At 43.8% G+C, this 13,354-nt stretch overlaps 1 protein-coding gene across 1 annotated transcript in view; it reads left to right on the top strand.

Annotated features, from left to right (window-relative positions):
- RYR3 (ryanodine receptor 3) overlaps nt 1-13,354 on the top strand; it is a 517,407-nt gene that overhangs the window by 479,286 nt on the left and 24,767 nt on the right. Inside the window, exons 82-89 of the mRNA XM_047736987.1 lie at nt 2,964-3,037; nt 3,283-3,300; nt 3,729-3,809; nt 4,288-4,376; nt 5,339-5,467; nt 9,093-9,197; nt 10,863-10,944; nt 11,596-12,926. Of these exons, the coding sequence (XP_047592943.1) occupies nt 2,964-3,037; nt 3,283-3,300; nt 3,729-3,809; nt 4,288-4,376; nt 5,339-5,467; nt 9,093-9,197; nt 10,863-10,944; nt 11,596-12,926 (1,909 nt within the window). The remainder of the gene's footprint in view (nt 1-2,963; nt 3,038-3,282; nt 3,301-3,728; nt 3,810-4,287; nt 4,377-5,338; nt 5,468-9,092; nt 9,198-10,862; nt 10,945-11,595; nt 12,927-13,354) is intronic.

Here is a 13,354-nt window from a genome sequence, read left to right as displayed (position 1 = left end):
TCTCCATTAGACAGACAGACAGATACACACACACACACACACCTAGTTTGGTTTTTTGATCACCTTTACCTCCTTTTCTTTGGTATGTCATTTTCCTCAGACGTGAGTGTTTCTCCTAACACATATGCTCATAAAAGCCAAACCAGGAAAGAATGGAAAAGTGGAGGAATGTCTCAGTATGACCCAAGGCTATGTTTTCATTAGGCCCATTAGGCCCTCTGTTAATCTTCATCCTTAACAGTTTTTTGAGCCTGATTAAGTATTTGGTGGGTACATATTTTGACACATGCATTTCAGCAGAGGTACATCCTAACATGGGAACGTTTTGCCATAGCCTAAAAAACAAAGCATTGGGATGCCTGGGTGGCTCAGTTGGTTGGACGACTGCCTTCGGCTCAGGTCATGATCCCGGGGTCCCGGGATCGAGTCCCACATCGGGCTCCCAGCTCCATGGGGAGTCTGCTTTTCCCTCTGACCTTCTCCTTGCTCATGCTCTCTCTCACTGTCTCTCTCTCAAATAAATAAATAAAATCTTTAACAAAAAAAAAAAAGCATTAAACTTCTACTTTTATTACCACGTATGTAAGCCTCCTCTCATGGCTGACCCCCTGACGGATGAATGATGCAGAGCCAAAAGTTGTTTAAGGTTACCATGCCTACTCATTTTGGAAACAAGCCAGCAGTCTTCTAAGTGTCAGCTTACTCGCTAAGATTCATATGTATTTTGAATAGTCTGTAACTCGTTCTAAAAGAAATCAGAGTTATAATTATCTAGCTAATTTGCCTCTAATTAATATTCTTAAAAATAGAGTTATTACGTTTTCCACTTAAAAATTTACAAGATGCACATACTTCCCTTTGGTGGACTTCATAATTTTGCTAACCTTGTTTGATGGAATAAATATTTTATGTACCCTGGGGTGAGAGGGAACATATTTGAGCTGCAGTACAATCCCTTTTTCTGAGCTCCATTTTTTTCCCACGCCAACAAACAACTTGTTTATTACCTCTCTCAAGAAAAGAAAATGTAATATTGCCAGGCCTGACTTCACTGAAGGTGAGATAGTACATGTAGACTCAGAATGACAAAACTCAAGGCAGTTCAGTTCCATTTTGCCCACAAAATTCTCGATTAAATTTCTAAGTGTTCTCTTAGTAGTCTCTAATACTTCATATTATTAAACTCATTCGTAATTATGGCTTAGAGGCACAGGTGACATCCCCTTAGAGGCCAAGTGAGTACTAACAGAAGTTTTAAGATATTTCATGATTTTTGTTAATTATAAAAATAATACATATTGGTAAAATACCAAAACATTAGAGAAATTAAAACATTTGAAATGGGTGTTTTGGAATGGAGTAAGGATCAGAAACATCTGTTCCCCCAGATAGTCTCCTGAATCAGAACTGCTCCTCTTTGTCCAAAGGTCCTACTTCCCTGCTCTCTTCCCTTAACAACAAAGCTAAAATAGAAAGATGGTTTTGTGTTATTGAGAAGAACTTTTCTACACCAGGATCTGGGAAAATCCAACAATATGGCAATAGGAATTTTCACTGTTCTCTCTTTAAAATTCATCTAACTTGCAGAAGATATGTGGCTCCCTAAAAGGGGTAAAGAAATGCTGTGGTCCTTTCCCTGACATCTTGCCAATCCAATGGTCATTTCCTTTGCCCGGTGGTACAGGGAGGGCAAAGTTTTACAGAATCTTTTTTTTTTTTTTTAAAGATTTTATTTATTCATTTTACAGACAGAGATCACAAGTAGGCAGAGAGGCAGGCAGAGAGAGAGAGGAGGAAGCAGGCTCCCTGGTGAGCAGAGAGCCCGACGTGGGGCTCGATCCCAGGACCCTGGGACCATGACCTGAGCCGAAGGCAGCGGCTTTAACCCACTGAGCCACCCAGGCGCCCCAGTTTTACAGAATCTTAATGGATTCAGCCATAAGCTGCCTCAGCAGCTATATTTTTGTGAGACCTCATGTTATGGTCTATTAAAGCCTTTCAGATTGGGGAAGGAGAATCTGTTAGAGAAACAGAATGAGTCCCAGTTGGAACTAATATAGTTATACATTATCCTCCTTATCAAACTCTGTGGTTGTACTAGGTAGGATTTGGGGGTGGCTGTGATTGGGAAGTTCACAGAAAGTGGAGACCAAAAAAAAAAAAAAGCTAGCTTGTTACAGGTTCAGGGACACCATTACCTCCAGAAAGCTTAACCTCTGCTACTGTTGGCTTCTGAATGACACAAGAATCCTGGGATGCCTGGGTGGCTCAGTGGGTTAAGCAGCTGCCTTCGGCTCAGGTCATGATTCCAGCGTCCTGGGATCGAGTCCCACATCGGGCTCCTTGCTTGGCGGGGAGCCTGCTTCTCCCTCTGCCTCTGCCTGCCATTCTGTCTGCCTGTGCTCACTCGCTCTCCTCTCTCTCTGACAAATAAATAAAATCTAAAAAAAAAAAAAAAAAAAAAAAAAGAATCCTAAAAGGGTGTGGCCCTTTGAACTCTGACCTCTGCAGCACTGTCCATGAGTATTCCTCCCAAGCCCTAAAACCACAGTTCCTTACGATTCAAGGAGAAAATAGGTAAACGTGGGAGGGGAGCATTAATTTGTTCAGTTTAAAGTAGAATTTCTTTAGGGAAATCGCAGAAACAGATTATTCCTTCTTTATTTGGGAAACCTTTCTAAATCTTCATGCATAAGAAAGAACTCAAATTGGACAAATAAGGGCAGTCATTGTAAGTTCTTCTGACCCCTCTCAGCGCATGCCTGAGAGCTATAGGCATCCTTGGGCAGCACTCTTGACACAAACCCAGGGAACTGCTAGGCTTTGAGCCACACGGCACTGTGTTAGACCATTTATGATAACCCAAGGACAAGATATTCTTAGTCAATAGATGCACTGACATTAGAAATCCATTTTCCCAGCGTGCAGAGCCCTGAACCTTGTTTTCTCTCATCTCTTACAAGTGTCCTTGATTTGAATGCATTTGAAAGGCAGAATAAAGCGGAAGGCCTGGGGATGGTTACTGAGGAAGGAACACGTAAGTAACTAATAAATGTGGAGGCCGTTCTCTTCCTGATTACCATAATTAACTATTTCTGGTTAGAGCCCCTGCTCAGTGCTTCTTAATCTGCAAGGACTTGCCCAATTTCAGCAAACTCTTCCCATCGGTAGCTTTGATAAAGTCTGGATGTGATCACAGAGCCAGCCTTAACTAAACACAGTTTATCATGGTGTTTATGGTTTTTCTTACTTTGCCTTCTTCTGTTTTTCTCTTATCACCAGTCATTGTTCGTGAGCGTGGTAAGTCTGAGAGTCTGGCCCCAGTTGTCTACCATGCATGTGAGTCCTGAGGGACCTTATTTAATTGCTGTGGTGTAGACACATTTTTTAGGCTTGGTAGTTGCATGTGAAACTTAACTCAGCATTTTGATGCTTAATTAAAGAAGCATTTTCCATCTGTAAAGCATGGGTTCTGGACCATGAGCCATTACTGCCAGCAGCCTAGCTGTTTTCCTGACAAATGCATCCCGGGGCTCACTACATTGGCTTGGTTGGTCATTGTGTTCTGTAGCCTCAGTTCCAGGTTACTGGGGTTTTCCCCCCTTCATTTAAAGTTCCCTTTCTGAACTGTTCTGACGCAGGCCCTTTGTCACTTTTGCAGTCATTTGCCTTGCAGAGTGGTCTGGGTTGAGGAGCCAAACAATGCTCACCAGTATTCTGTTTTCAAGGTGAAAAAGTACTCCAGAATGACGAGTTTACACGCGATCTCTTTCGGTTCCTGCAGTTACTTTGTGAAGGACATAACAGTGGTAAGTAGAACAGATTGATTTGTCAAAGGAAAACAACATTCAGGTGCCAAATTATGATTCAGCTCAGGATGCCACATTTCATCCAACCAGCTGCTGACTCAAGGACAACAGTTAATCCATTCCTCAATTTAAAAAAAAAAAAAAAAAAAAAAAACCTCATTGGAAAACTGACTTGAACTTCAGGGCTGGTGTTATTTAGCGCCACCCAGGCTGAGTGACTTCCACAATCTTCAGATGGTGACTCTAAACACCCACCCTTCTCCGTCAAGTCCCTGGGGCTCGTTAAGTCCTCTTTCTGGCCTCACGAGGATGGGAGGGCTCAGGGCAGGACCCTGTCCTGCAGGACCCACCAGGACCCAAACAGGGTGATCTCGTAAGGCTTTTTACACAGTATGTCTCTTCTGAGTTTAGCCAAGAGGGCTTGCCCAGCGTCCTCAGCATGACGAGAGAGGCTCTAACACAGCGCTGGTGTTCTTAGACTTTCAGAACTTCCTGCGGACTCAGATGGGCAATACCACCACCGTAAACATCATCATCAGTACCGTGGACTACCTCCTGCGTCTGCAGGTCAGTGGGTCTTGGACGGTGGCATGGCTCACGCACATTTCCAGAAGCTAAAGACTATTGCATAGGATCAGGGAAGGCCCAGGGTCTGGTTCAGCCCCAATAAGAACAGTGTTATATCCTATGTCCACACACTTATGAGAAGTCAAATACCCAAAAACCTGTATTTGAAAACTGAAATCGGGGGAGTGGTTAAGTATCCAATCATCTTGGATGAAATGCCAGTTTACCTCAGTTTTGCCAGTGAAAACCTCACCACAGTGCCCGAGAGCTGCAATACGTAAATAGAAACAGATTTTCACTAGAAAAGAGAGGTACAGGTGGTAGTGGGAATAGGATGAGTGTACAAGTTCTTAGTGCCTGAGAAGTCACTCCGTTTAACTGTTTGAATGAAATCCAAATAGTGACAGGAAAATCTACACAAACATTAAAAAAAAAAAAAAAAAAGGATTCTCTCTCCTCTCTGCTAAGTCTTCCTCCTGGTTCTGCCACTTACTGGAGCAATGTCTTTAACCTCCCTGTGTTCTGACGTTCTCATCTGTAGAATGGGTAGCACCTGTCTCATAGGATGGTTGCAAAGATGGAGAGATGTCCTATAGGGCCGTGGGTCAGAATAACCTCTAGCACTTCCCAGTGTTAGCTCTTATGTCCCTGCTCTTGTGCAGTTAGTTGGATGATAATTATGATTACCTTTAATGTACATTTTTCATTGCGAGTGAGTTTTCCTGTCTCGTGGTTGCCCGTGTCCTGCTGAACACCATCCTCTCTCCTATCTGGTCTTTTTTAGAGGAGCATGTGCTCTTCAGAAATGCTAGGGATTAGGTTCTGTGCTTTTTCCTAGGTTTCTGTCCTAAGGAGGAGGTCATAGAAATGTGGGTTTCTCCTGTACTCTTTCTGAACCTTGGGTTTTTAGCTTCACTGACTGGAAGTTTAAGAAACACTGAACTCTCCTTGTTTGTTCTTAGGAGTCAATCAGTGATTTCTACTGGTATTATTCAGGGAAGGACATCATTGACGAATCTGGACAGCACAATTTTTCCAAAGCTCTGGCAGTCACGAAGCAGATTTTCAATTCTCTTACGGAATATATCCAGGTACGTGCTGCAGAGTGCAGGCTTGAGAACAGAGCATTTTTAATGCTCCCATCTTCCGTATTCCATATGGAATAATAGGATGCCTTTATGGACTGTGCCTCCAGACCTGGCACTGACAATGTGGAGCCACGAATAGGAACCACGTAGAGAAGAGTATTTCGAGAGTACTTCTCTCTAGGAGAAGCTACAGTTCATGGTCCTTCACTGTGACCTGTTCCTAGCATTGGCACACACTCTTTGCATTTATCTAGTTATATTTTCCTTTCCCTCTTAGATTAAAAATTTTTGTGGGTGGAATATTTCTTATTTGATCTAAAATTCTTCATTTCTAGCATGTGTGGCACACCCTAACTACTCATTAAGCGTGAGGGGTCAAGTGCACAATTGATAGAATGAAGGAATAAAGAGATAAATGATGTTGAGTCTTGGGATGAAGAACCTATAAGATCCTACGAATTTGTCAGAAAATAAACTCTTCAGAAAAGAGTTTAGCAGCACATGAACTATGTCCAATGGCAGTCAAATTTAAAATGAATTTCCAGTTGAATATTTAGATCTTGCAGCATTCTTTCCATTTATAACAGTCTCTGGTCATTGCCTGCAGTGGTCTAATGACTGCGGAAAGGATGTACTCGGGCCTAATTTCCTATGAGGTCAGTAGCCGTATCACAGTCCTCTGGGGTGTAGTAGGAGATTTTTTAAAAACTATCTAATGAATGCGCCAGCACACTCCAATCATATTTGTTTATTAAAATAAACACAAAACTAAGACTCAACTTGGAAGATTTTAAGGGAGAGAGCAATCCTTGTTTTACTCAAGGATTATAAGAACATGGAGACAGACTGTAGAAACAGGTGACTGATCTGAAGTGTCACAGAATGTGAAATATCTGGGGAGGTCATTGAACAGATTTGACAAACATTTCATTTGCTCTCTGGAGAAGCCATCCTAATCTTCAGAATTTCCTTTGGAGCACTTAACCCAAAGTAAAAAAACAAGCTTCTTTTTGGTGAACGTGAGTTTCTTACAACAACTTTTTTGTTCCAAAAAGAATCTAGAGTTTTCTAGGGATTAGACATCAAATGTACACGAACAGTGATTTTTTTTTTTTTAAGATTTTATTTATTTACTTGAGAGAGGGAGCGAGCACACAAGCAGGGGTGGGGGCAGAGTGAGCCTGATGTTGGTCTCGATCCCAGGATCCTGGGATCATGACCTGGGCTGAAGGCAGATGCTTAACCCACTGAGCTACCCAGGCGCCCCTCAAACAGTGATTTTTATTTTTTATTTTTTTTAAAGATTTTTTTATTTATTTATTTGACAGAGAGAGACCACAAGCAGGCAGAGAGGCAGGCAGAGAGAGAGGAGGAAGCAGGCTCTCCGCCGAGCAGAGAGCCCGATGCGGGGCTCGATCCCAGGACCCTGAGATCATGACCTGAGCCGAAGGCAGCGGCTTAACCCACTGAGCCACCCAGGCGCCCTATTTTTAAACAAGCTTACATGATTTAGGAAGTCAGGCACTACCTCTCATGCTGCCCTCTTTTGGGAATTCTGCTGACCCTTTTCTAGAACTTGAGGTGGTACCTGTGTTCTTTTTGGAAATTTATTATAGAAGATTGATTTGAAGATGAAACAAAATCTAAGGAAAAGTTAAGGATGAGAAGCAGAGGCAGAACAGGACAGAAGAATCTAAGGGTATAAGAAATAAACAAAATGATCTCACTGAGGGGGTGGGGAATAAGGTGCTAACCTAAGAAACTTTGGGAATGAATACCGACTGTAAGACCAAAGGCAAAAGGAACTGTACATAAGCACTTTAGTTGCTAAAGCTTTTCCCCTAGGGATATGTGTTAATAATTCCGCAACCATTTTACACATATAATGGAAGTGAGCCATTATTAAATGGCAGGAGCCAGGCTTCTCACTGTTGAATGATTACAGATAAGCAAGAAGAAGCTAGATGGCCCACTGGCCCACGTGGAAATGTGTTAGAGTTGGATACATAGGTCAGTATGCTGAATTCATGTTGGACTTGGTATTGATACAGATACTTACCTATGGAAACATTTCTAGATACTTTGCATACACATGGGTTAGTATAACCCACCCATATCTGCTGTCATGTCAGCTGAGAGGGCCTTAAAATAATGACATCACAGTAGCAGCAGGCACAACTAGCACCCAGATCAGTTTCTAATACCATTTTCCAATGAGAGGAACCAGACTTCTTAGAGAAAGGGCTTGTCCTAGTGCTGGGGCAGGAAATACACAAGAAGACATGGAGAATCCCATATATAGCTCAAGGAAATGTGGGGGGTGGGACAGGAAGAGAGAGAGAAAGATGGGCCTATCCAAGGGACACAGGCCAGCTGAAAGAGCTCCCAGGGGCCAAAACTGGAACAATTTGAGTGACAAAATAGAGTAGTATTGTGTAATAACCCAGAGCATAAAATGAATATGTGGAGTACCTATTAATTTAAGTAAATGATTAAATAGGTAAGATTGAATAGACAAATCTCCCATGTGGAAGAATTCCAGATGATTTTTTTTAAATGTTGATTCAATGTAGAAAAATAGGAAAAGTTATTGGGGTGCCTGGGTGGTTCAGTGGGTTAAAGCCTCTGCCTTTGGCTCAGGTCATGATCCCAAGGTCCTGGGATCAAGCCCCACATCGGGCTCTCTGCTCAGCGGGGAGCCTGCTTCCTCCTCTCTCTCTGCCTGCGTCTCCGCCTACTTGTGATCTCTGTCTGTCAAATAAATAAATAAAATCTTAAAAAAGTATAGGAAAAGTTATCAAGATGAAAATGGAAATGGGTAATGAAGTCATCCCTCTAAGTTTAGCTTTCGGAAAAGGTAGAGATTATATTATACCTAAAGTTTAGGTTAATGATAAGAAAATCCTAAAGGTGGTTGAACATTAGGAACATATTTTTTAAAGATTTTATTTATTTATTTGTCAGAGAGAGAACGAGAAAATACAAGCAGAGGGAGCAGCAGGCAGAGGGAGAAGCAGGCTCCCCGCTGAGCTGAGAGCCTGATGTGGGGCTTGATCCCAGAACCCTGGGATCATGACCTAAGCTGAAGGCAGATGCTTAACTGACCGAGCCACCCAGGCACCCCTGAACATTAGGAATATTATTCACATTTTTCCACTTGAGTAGATAGCCATGGCACATAGCATTTTATGCATAGATTTACCTGAAAACAGTAGGACCTGCTTTTCAAATTGTGGAAGCCTGGAGTTCCTCAGAACCCCTCTGAGGCCGAGATGGAGGTGAGAGTGGGCTGGAGTATCCTTCAGTCCCATTTCAACCAGAGCATTTCACTCTTAAATAATATTCTTCTTTGTAGTATTTTATTTGAAGAACACATTCTCAAGCTAAAAGAAAATCTCTGAAAAACCACTGTACTGTGAAATTCCTGGTGGTTTTTCCTGGACCAGGTCCCTATGTTGGGGTGCAAAAACTAACACCCTGGGAAAACAGTGAGCCACAAAATACATGACTTCTGGAAGGAGATATCTGCTAGTAGAAGCAGGTGTCCTGTGCACTGACTAGGGCAAGAGTCAGAGCAGCTCATGCTGAAGTAAGTCTCCATGAAATAAGGATGCCCTCCTCTCCCTAGGGCCCTTGCATTGGGAACCAGCAGAGCCTGGCTCACAGCAGGCTGTGGGATGCGGTGGTCGGCTTCCTCCATGTGTTTGCTAACATGCAGATGAAACTCTCTCAGGTACTGTGGCCCTTCCCCGCTGTGTCATTGGTGTGAAATGCAAAATCACTCCCCACCCCTTGGGATTCCCCTGTGTCCACGTGGCTGCTTGGTCAAACGGGAGGGCTTCACTGGGTGACAGGAACAAATGCCTCCAGGGGTGTCCCAGACAGGCTTTTGCATGGATGCAGCTTCCTTCCTTGTGTCCCACCAACCTATCCTTTACATAATTGCCTCAACATTCGCTTTTTATGATGCTCATCCTTTTTGCTTCCTTGTCACTGTTGTGTCGGTTTCTGACAGTCTACCAGCCCCTTCTGGGTCTGTCAAATGTCTGCATGTCTCTGTAATTCATATATCCCTTCTCTCTCACCTTGGCTTCCCCTCCCTCCCCATTGCTGCCTTTCCTTCTCACTCCCCATCTCTCTGGCAAGATGAATCAGAATCGCTCCGAGCACTTATTATGAACAAACAAATGGAGTGTATATAGTTGTCGATCGCCTCTCTCCATGGCAACACATGAGGGAGAATTTCAGGATGTGTTTCAGGCTGATTAGAGTAACATTTGCAGCATTAATTTAAGTAACGTGTATCTAAAATTTTCAAGGCTGTCACATCTGTCCCCTCTCTTCTGGAATGTGCTGTTTAACCCTTTCATTTTTCCCCTTTTGACTCTGGCCTTATGGGAGGAGAGAGTTCTTGGGAGCGCTGCTCATTTGGCGGTAACACGTCCACTCCTGTGTCAGCCCAGCCGGGCCGGTGTGGTGCGGAGGCTCTGGAGACAGGAGCCTGGCCCTGCTTCCTTCTTCCCTGGTGACTTTCAAGAGTCACTCCCCCTTCCTGGTTTTGGGGTCCATCGTCTGTGAACTATTGGGAATTAGGATAGACGATCTGAGGTCTCTTCCAGCTCTTCATATTCTCTCCCCTGTATATTCCATGTGTAGCTCTGACCCACACCAAAGGGGGGCAGTCCCCCTGAAAGCTGAGAGACTTGACAAAACTGTGTTTGTGAGAGAGAGTGTCTGTACAAGAAGTGTGGCCCAGAACACACTTTTAAATCTCACCCTCAGATTGCCCACCTCAGATCATCCAAAGGTTGTTTTTCCTTCTGTGACATTGAGTTTAAAACAGAGAGCTAACTTGGCAATGCCCTGTCTGTAAGGCTGAAGTGAAAACCAGACAGACTAGCAGCAAAAGCAGAGGAATAGCCTCAATTCTATAATATATTAAGGGACAGTGGCACCCAAATCACCACCAGCTAGAATCAGGAGACCCTAACCCAGAAAGAAAGGAGAACCCACTTGATGATTATAACTTTGATACCTTAATTGGATTGCAGTAGTATTCCCCAAAAGCTCACCTGATCATTCTCAGTATACAGAAAACAACATGAAGTAGTAGAAATACCTAATGGTTCTTTGGTGGATTGGGTTGTTCAATAGCTTTGGACAACAAGTGGTGTGTCTGCCATATTGTACTAATAAAAGGGAAACTAAAGAAGCTCTCTTGGATAAGTCCGGCCACAGCGAGTCTCCCCGATGCTACGAACAGTGGATGATACGATGTCCACAGGCACAATGGACATGACCTTCACCTAACCTTTCCAGAGCAGGCTCTTCTTGCTCACTGCCCTATACTTTGCTGAGGGATCAGATAGCTCAGGGGTATCTCCTGTTTCTGTTCTAGGATTCCAGTCAGATCGAGCTGCTGAAGGAACTCTTGGATCTCCTTCAGGACATGGTGGTGATGCTTCTGTCCCTCCTGGAAGGTTGGGCTGTTTGGTATAACTAGGCATTCACACAACTGTAATTGGTCTGAGCACTAACCGTACTAATCATGCAGATTATCCTTCTGGCAGGTCATTGATGCCATATGACTTTGGTTAGAAAGCCAAATTTTCAGAAGAAAAAATGAGTGAGGGGCACATGGTCTGATGGACAGAGCCTGAAACCAACTCATTTTATGTTAATAGGAAAGCCAGAATGAACTGGGGAAAACCTCCAAGCTTTGCTCTTCCCTATCCTCTTCCTCTCCCCATTGCTTTTCAGTACATCTGGCTGCCAGTGTGTATGCCAGCCATCTAGTTGGGCACCCTCCTAGGTCTAAGGGGATAAGAGGGGCACCACTTATCCCTATGTGTCCCCAGTAATCTGGTAATGAAACCACTTCCCAGGCCCCAGTCCAGATAAAAGGCACTGGTGTGGCCATCTCCTTCTTCCCTTTGTTTCTTTCCCCCTTGGCTCCTAGTGGTGTAGTCTTTATGGCTTCCTGCTCCCTCCTACCCATTTCAAACCATCACGGTCAGAAAAGAGCCACCTGATTGGGCATACAAATTTCCTAAAAAATAGCTATCTGACCAGTTACATGATGACTTGGGTTTATTTATATATTTGTATGTCTTTTTGAACCTGCCTCACAGGGAATGTGGTAAATGGAACTATTGGCAAGCAGATGGTTGACACACTGGTAGAATCATCTACCAATGTAGAAATGATCTTGAAATTCTTTGACATGTTCTTGAAACTTAAAGACCTAACCAGCTCAGACACCTTCAAAGAATATGACCCCGATGGTAAAGGGATTATCTCTAAAAAAGAGTTCCAAAAGGCCATGGAAGGGCAGAAACAGTACACACAGTCAGAGATTGACTTTCTCCTTTCGTGCGCAGAAGCTGATGAGAATGATATGTTTAATTACATTGATTTTGTAGACCGGTTCCATGAGCCGGCCAAGGACATAGGGTTTAATGTGGCAGTGTTACTGACCAATCTCTCCGAACATATGCCAAATGATTCTCGCCTTAAGTGTCTGTTGGACCCAGCAGGAAGTGTACTAAATTACTTTGAACCATACCTGGGACGAATTGAGATCATGGGCGGGGCCAAGAAAATTGAGCGTGTTTATTTCGAGATCAGTGAATCCAGTCGAACTCAGTGGGAGAAGCCCCAAGTGAAGGAATCGAAGAGGCAGTTCATCTTTGATGTGGTCAATGAAGGGGGAGAGCAAGAAAAGATGGAACTGTTTGTGAACTTCTGTGAGGATACCATCTTTGAAATGCAGTTAGCCTCTCAGATCTCCGAATCTGACTCAGCTGAGAGGCCCGATGAGGAGGAGGAAGAAGATGAAGATTCATCTTATGTGTTAGAAATTGAGGGTGAAGAGGAGGATGACAATTCTTTCGAGTCAGCCTCTGCGTTTGCCATGGCCTGTGCCTCAGTGAAGAGAAACGTTGCCAACTTTCTGAAGAAGGCAACCCTGAAGAACCTCCGGAAGCAGTACAGGAAGGTGAAAAAGATGACCGTGAAGGAGCTGGTAAAGGTGTTCTTCTCTTTCTTCTGGATGTTGTTTGTGGGGCTCTTCCGGTTGTTCTTCACCATATTGGGAGGAATCTTCCAGATCCTCTGGAACACAGTGTTTGGAGGGGGGCTCGTGGAAGGGGCAAAGAATATCAGAGTGACCAAGATCCTGGGTGACATGCCTGACCCCACCCAGTTTGGTATCCATGACGATGCTTTGGATGCTGAGCGGGCAGAGGTGACTGAGCCAGGGGTTCCAACGGAACTAATTCACTTCGTGAAGGGTGAGAAGGGAGATGCAGATATTATGTCAGATCTCTTTGGATTCCACCCGAAGAAAGAAGGCGGCTTAAAGCATGGGCCTGAAGGGGGTTTGGGTGACCTCTCTGAGATTATTGGCAAGGATGAACCCCCTACACTAGAGAGTACTGTCCAGAAGAAAAGGAAAGCACAGGTAAGCACAAGTCGTTTCTGTCATCTTTTCTCTATGCCCAGAAATAGACTTGCAGTCACTTCTGACGCTGGCTCCCTAGTCGCCAACACTATATTAGTTACCAGCTCTTCTGTCCCTGATCTTGCACTTCTCTGCCATGTCTGGGAAAGAGCAACACTCAGATGGTTGTCATGGAGTCTAGCTGCTGAGCGATCTTCAGGTTACATTGTGGAGGCCAAATCTGATGGTCTTCCAAGACTTCATCAGAAGGTTAGTTCTCATGATGCATGGGTTCTGTGAGTGAACAGAAAGCACAGAACACCAGGGAGAGGTTTCCTTCACTATCCAAATGAGAGTGCTCCTATCAAACCTTCCGTCAGCCAAAATGGCATAAAACAAAGAAGCATTTATCATTTCATAAAGGTAAAAATCCTCTCTGGATTTTTTGC

This window comes from Lutra lutra, chromosome 7 (genome assembly GCF_902655055.1).
Source record: "Lutra lutra chromosome 7, mLutLut1.2, whole genome shotgun sequence".
Taxonomy (NCBI): domain Eukaryota; kingdom Metazoa; phylum Chordata; class Mammalia; order Carnivora; family Mustelidae; genus Lutra; species Lutra lutra.
This window is presented reverse-complemented; position numbering and strand designations above follow the sequence as displayed.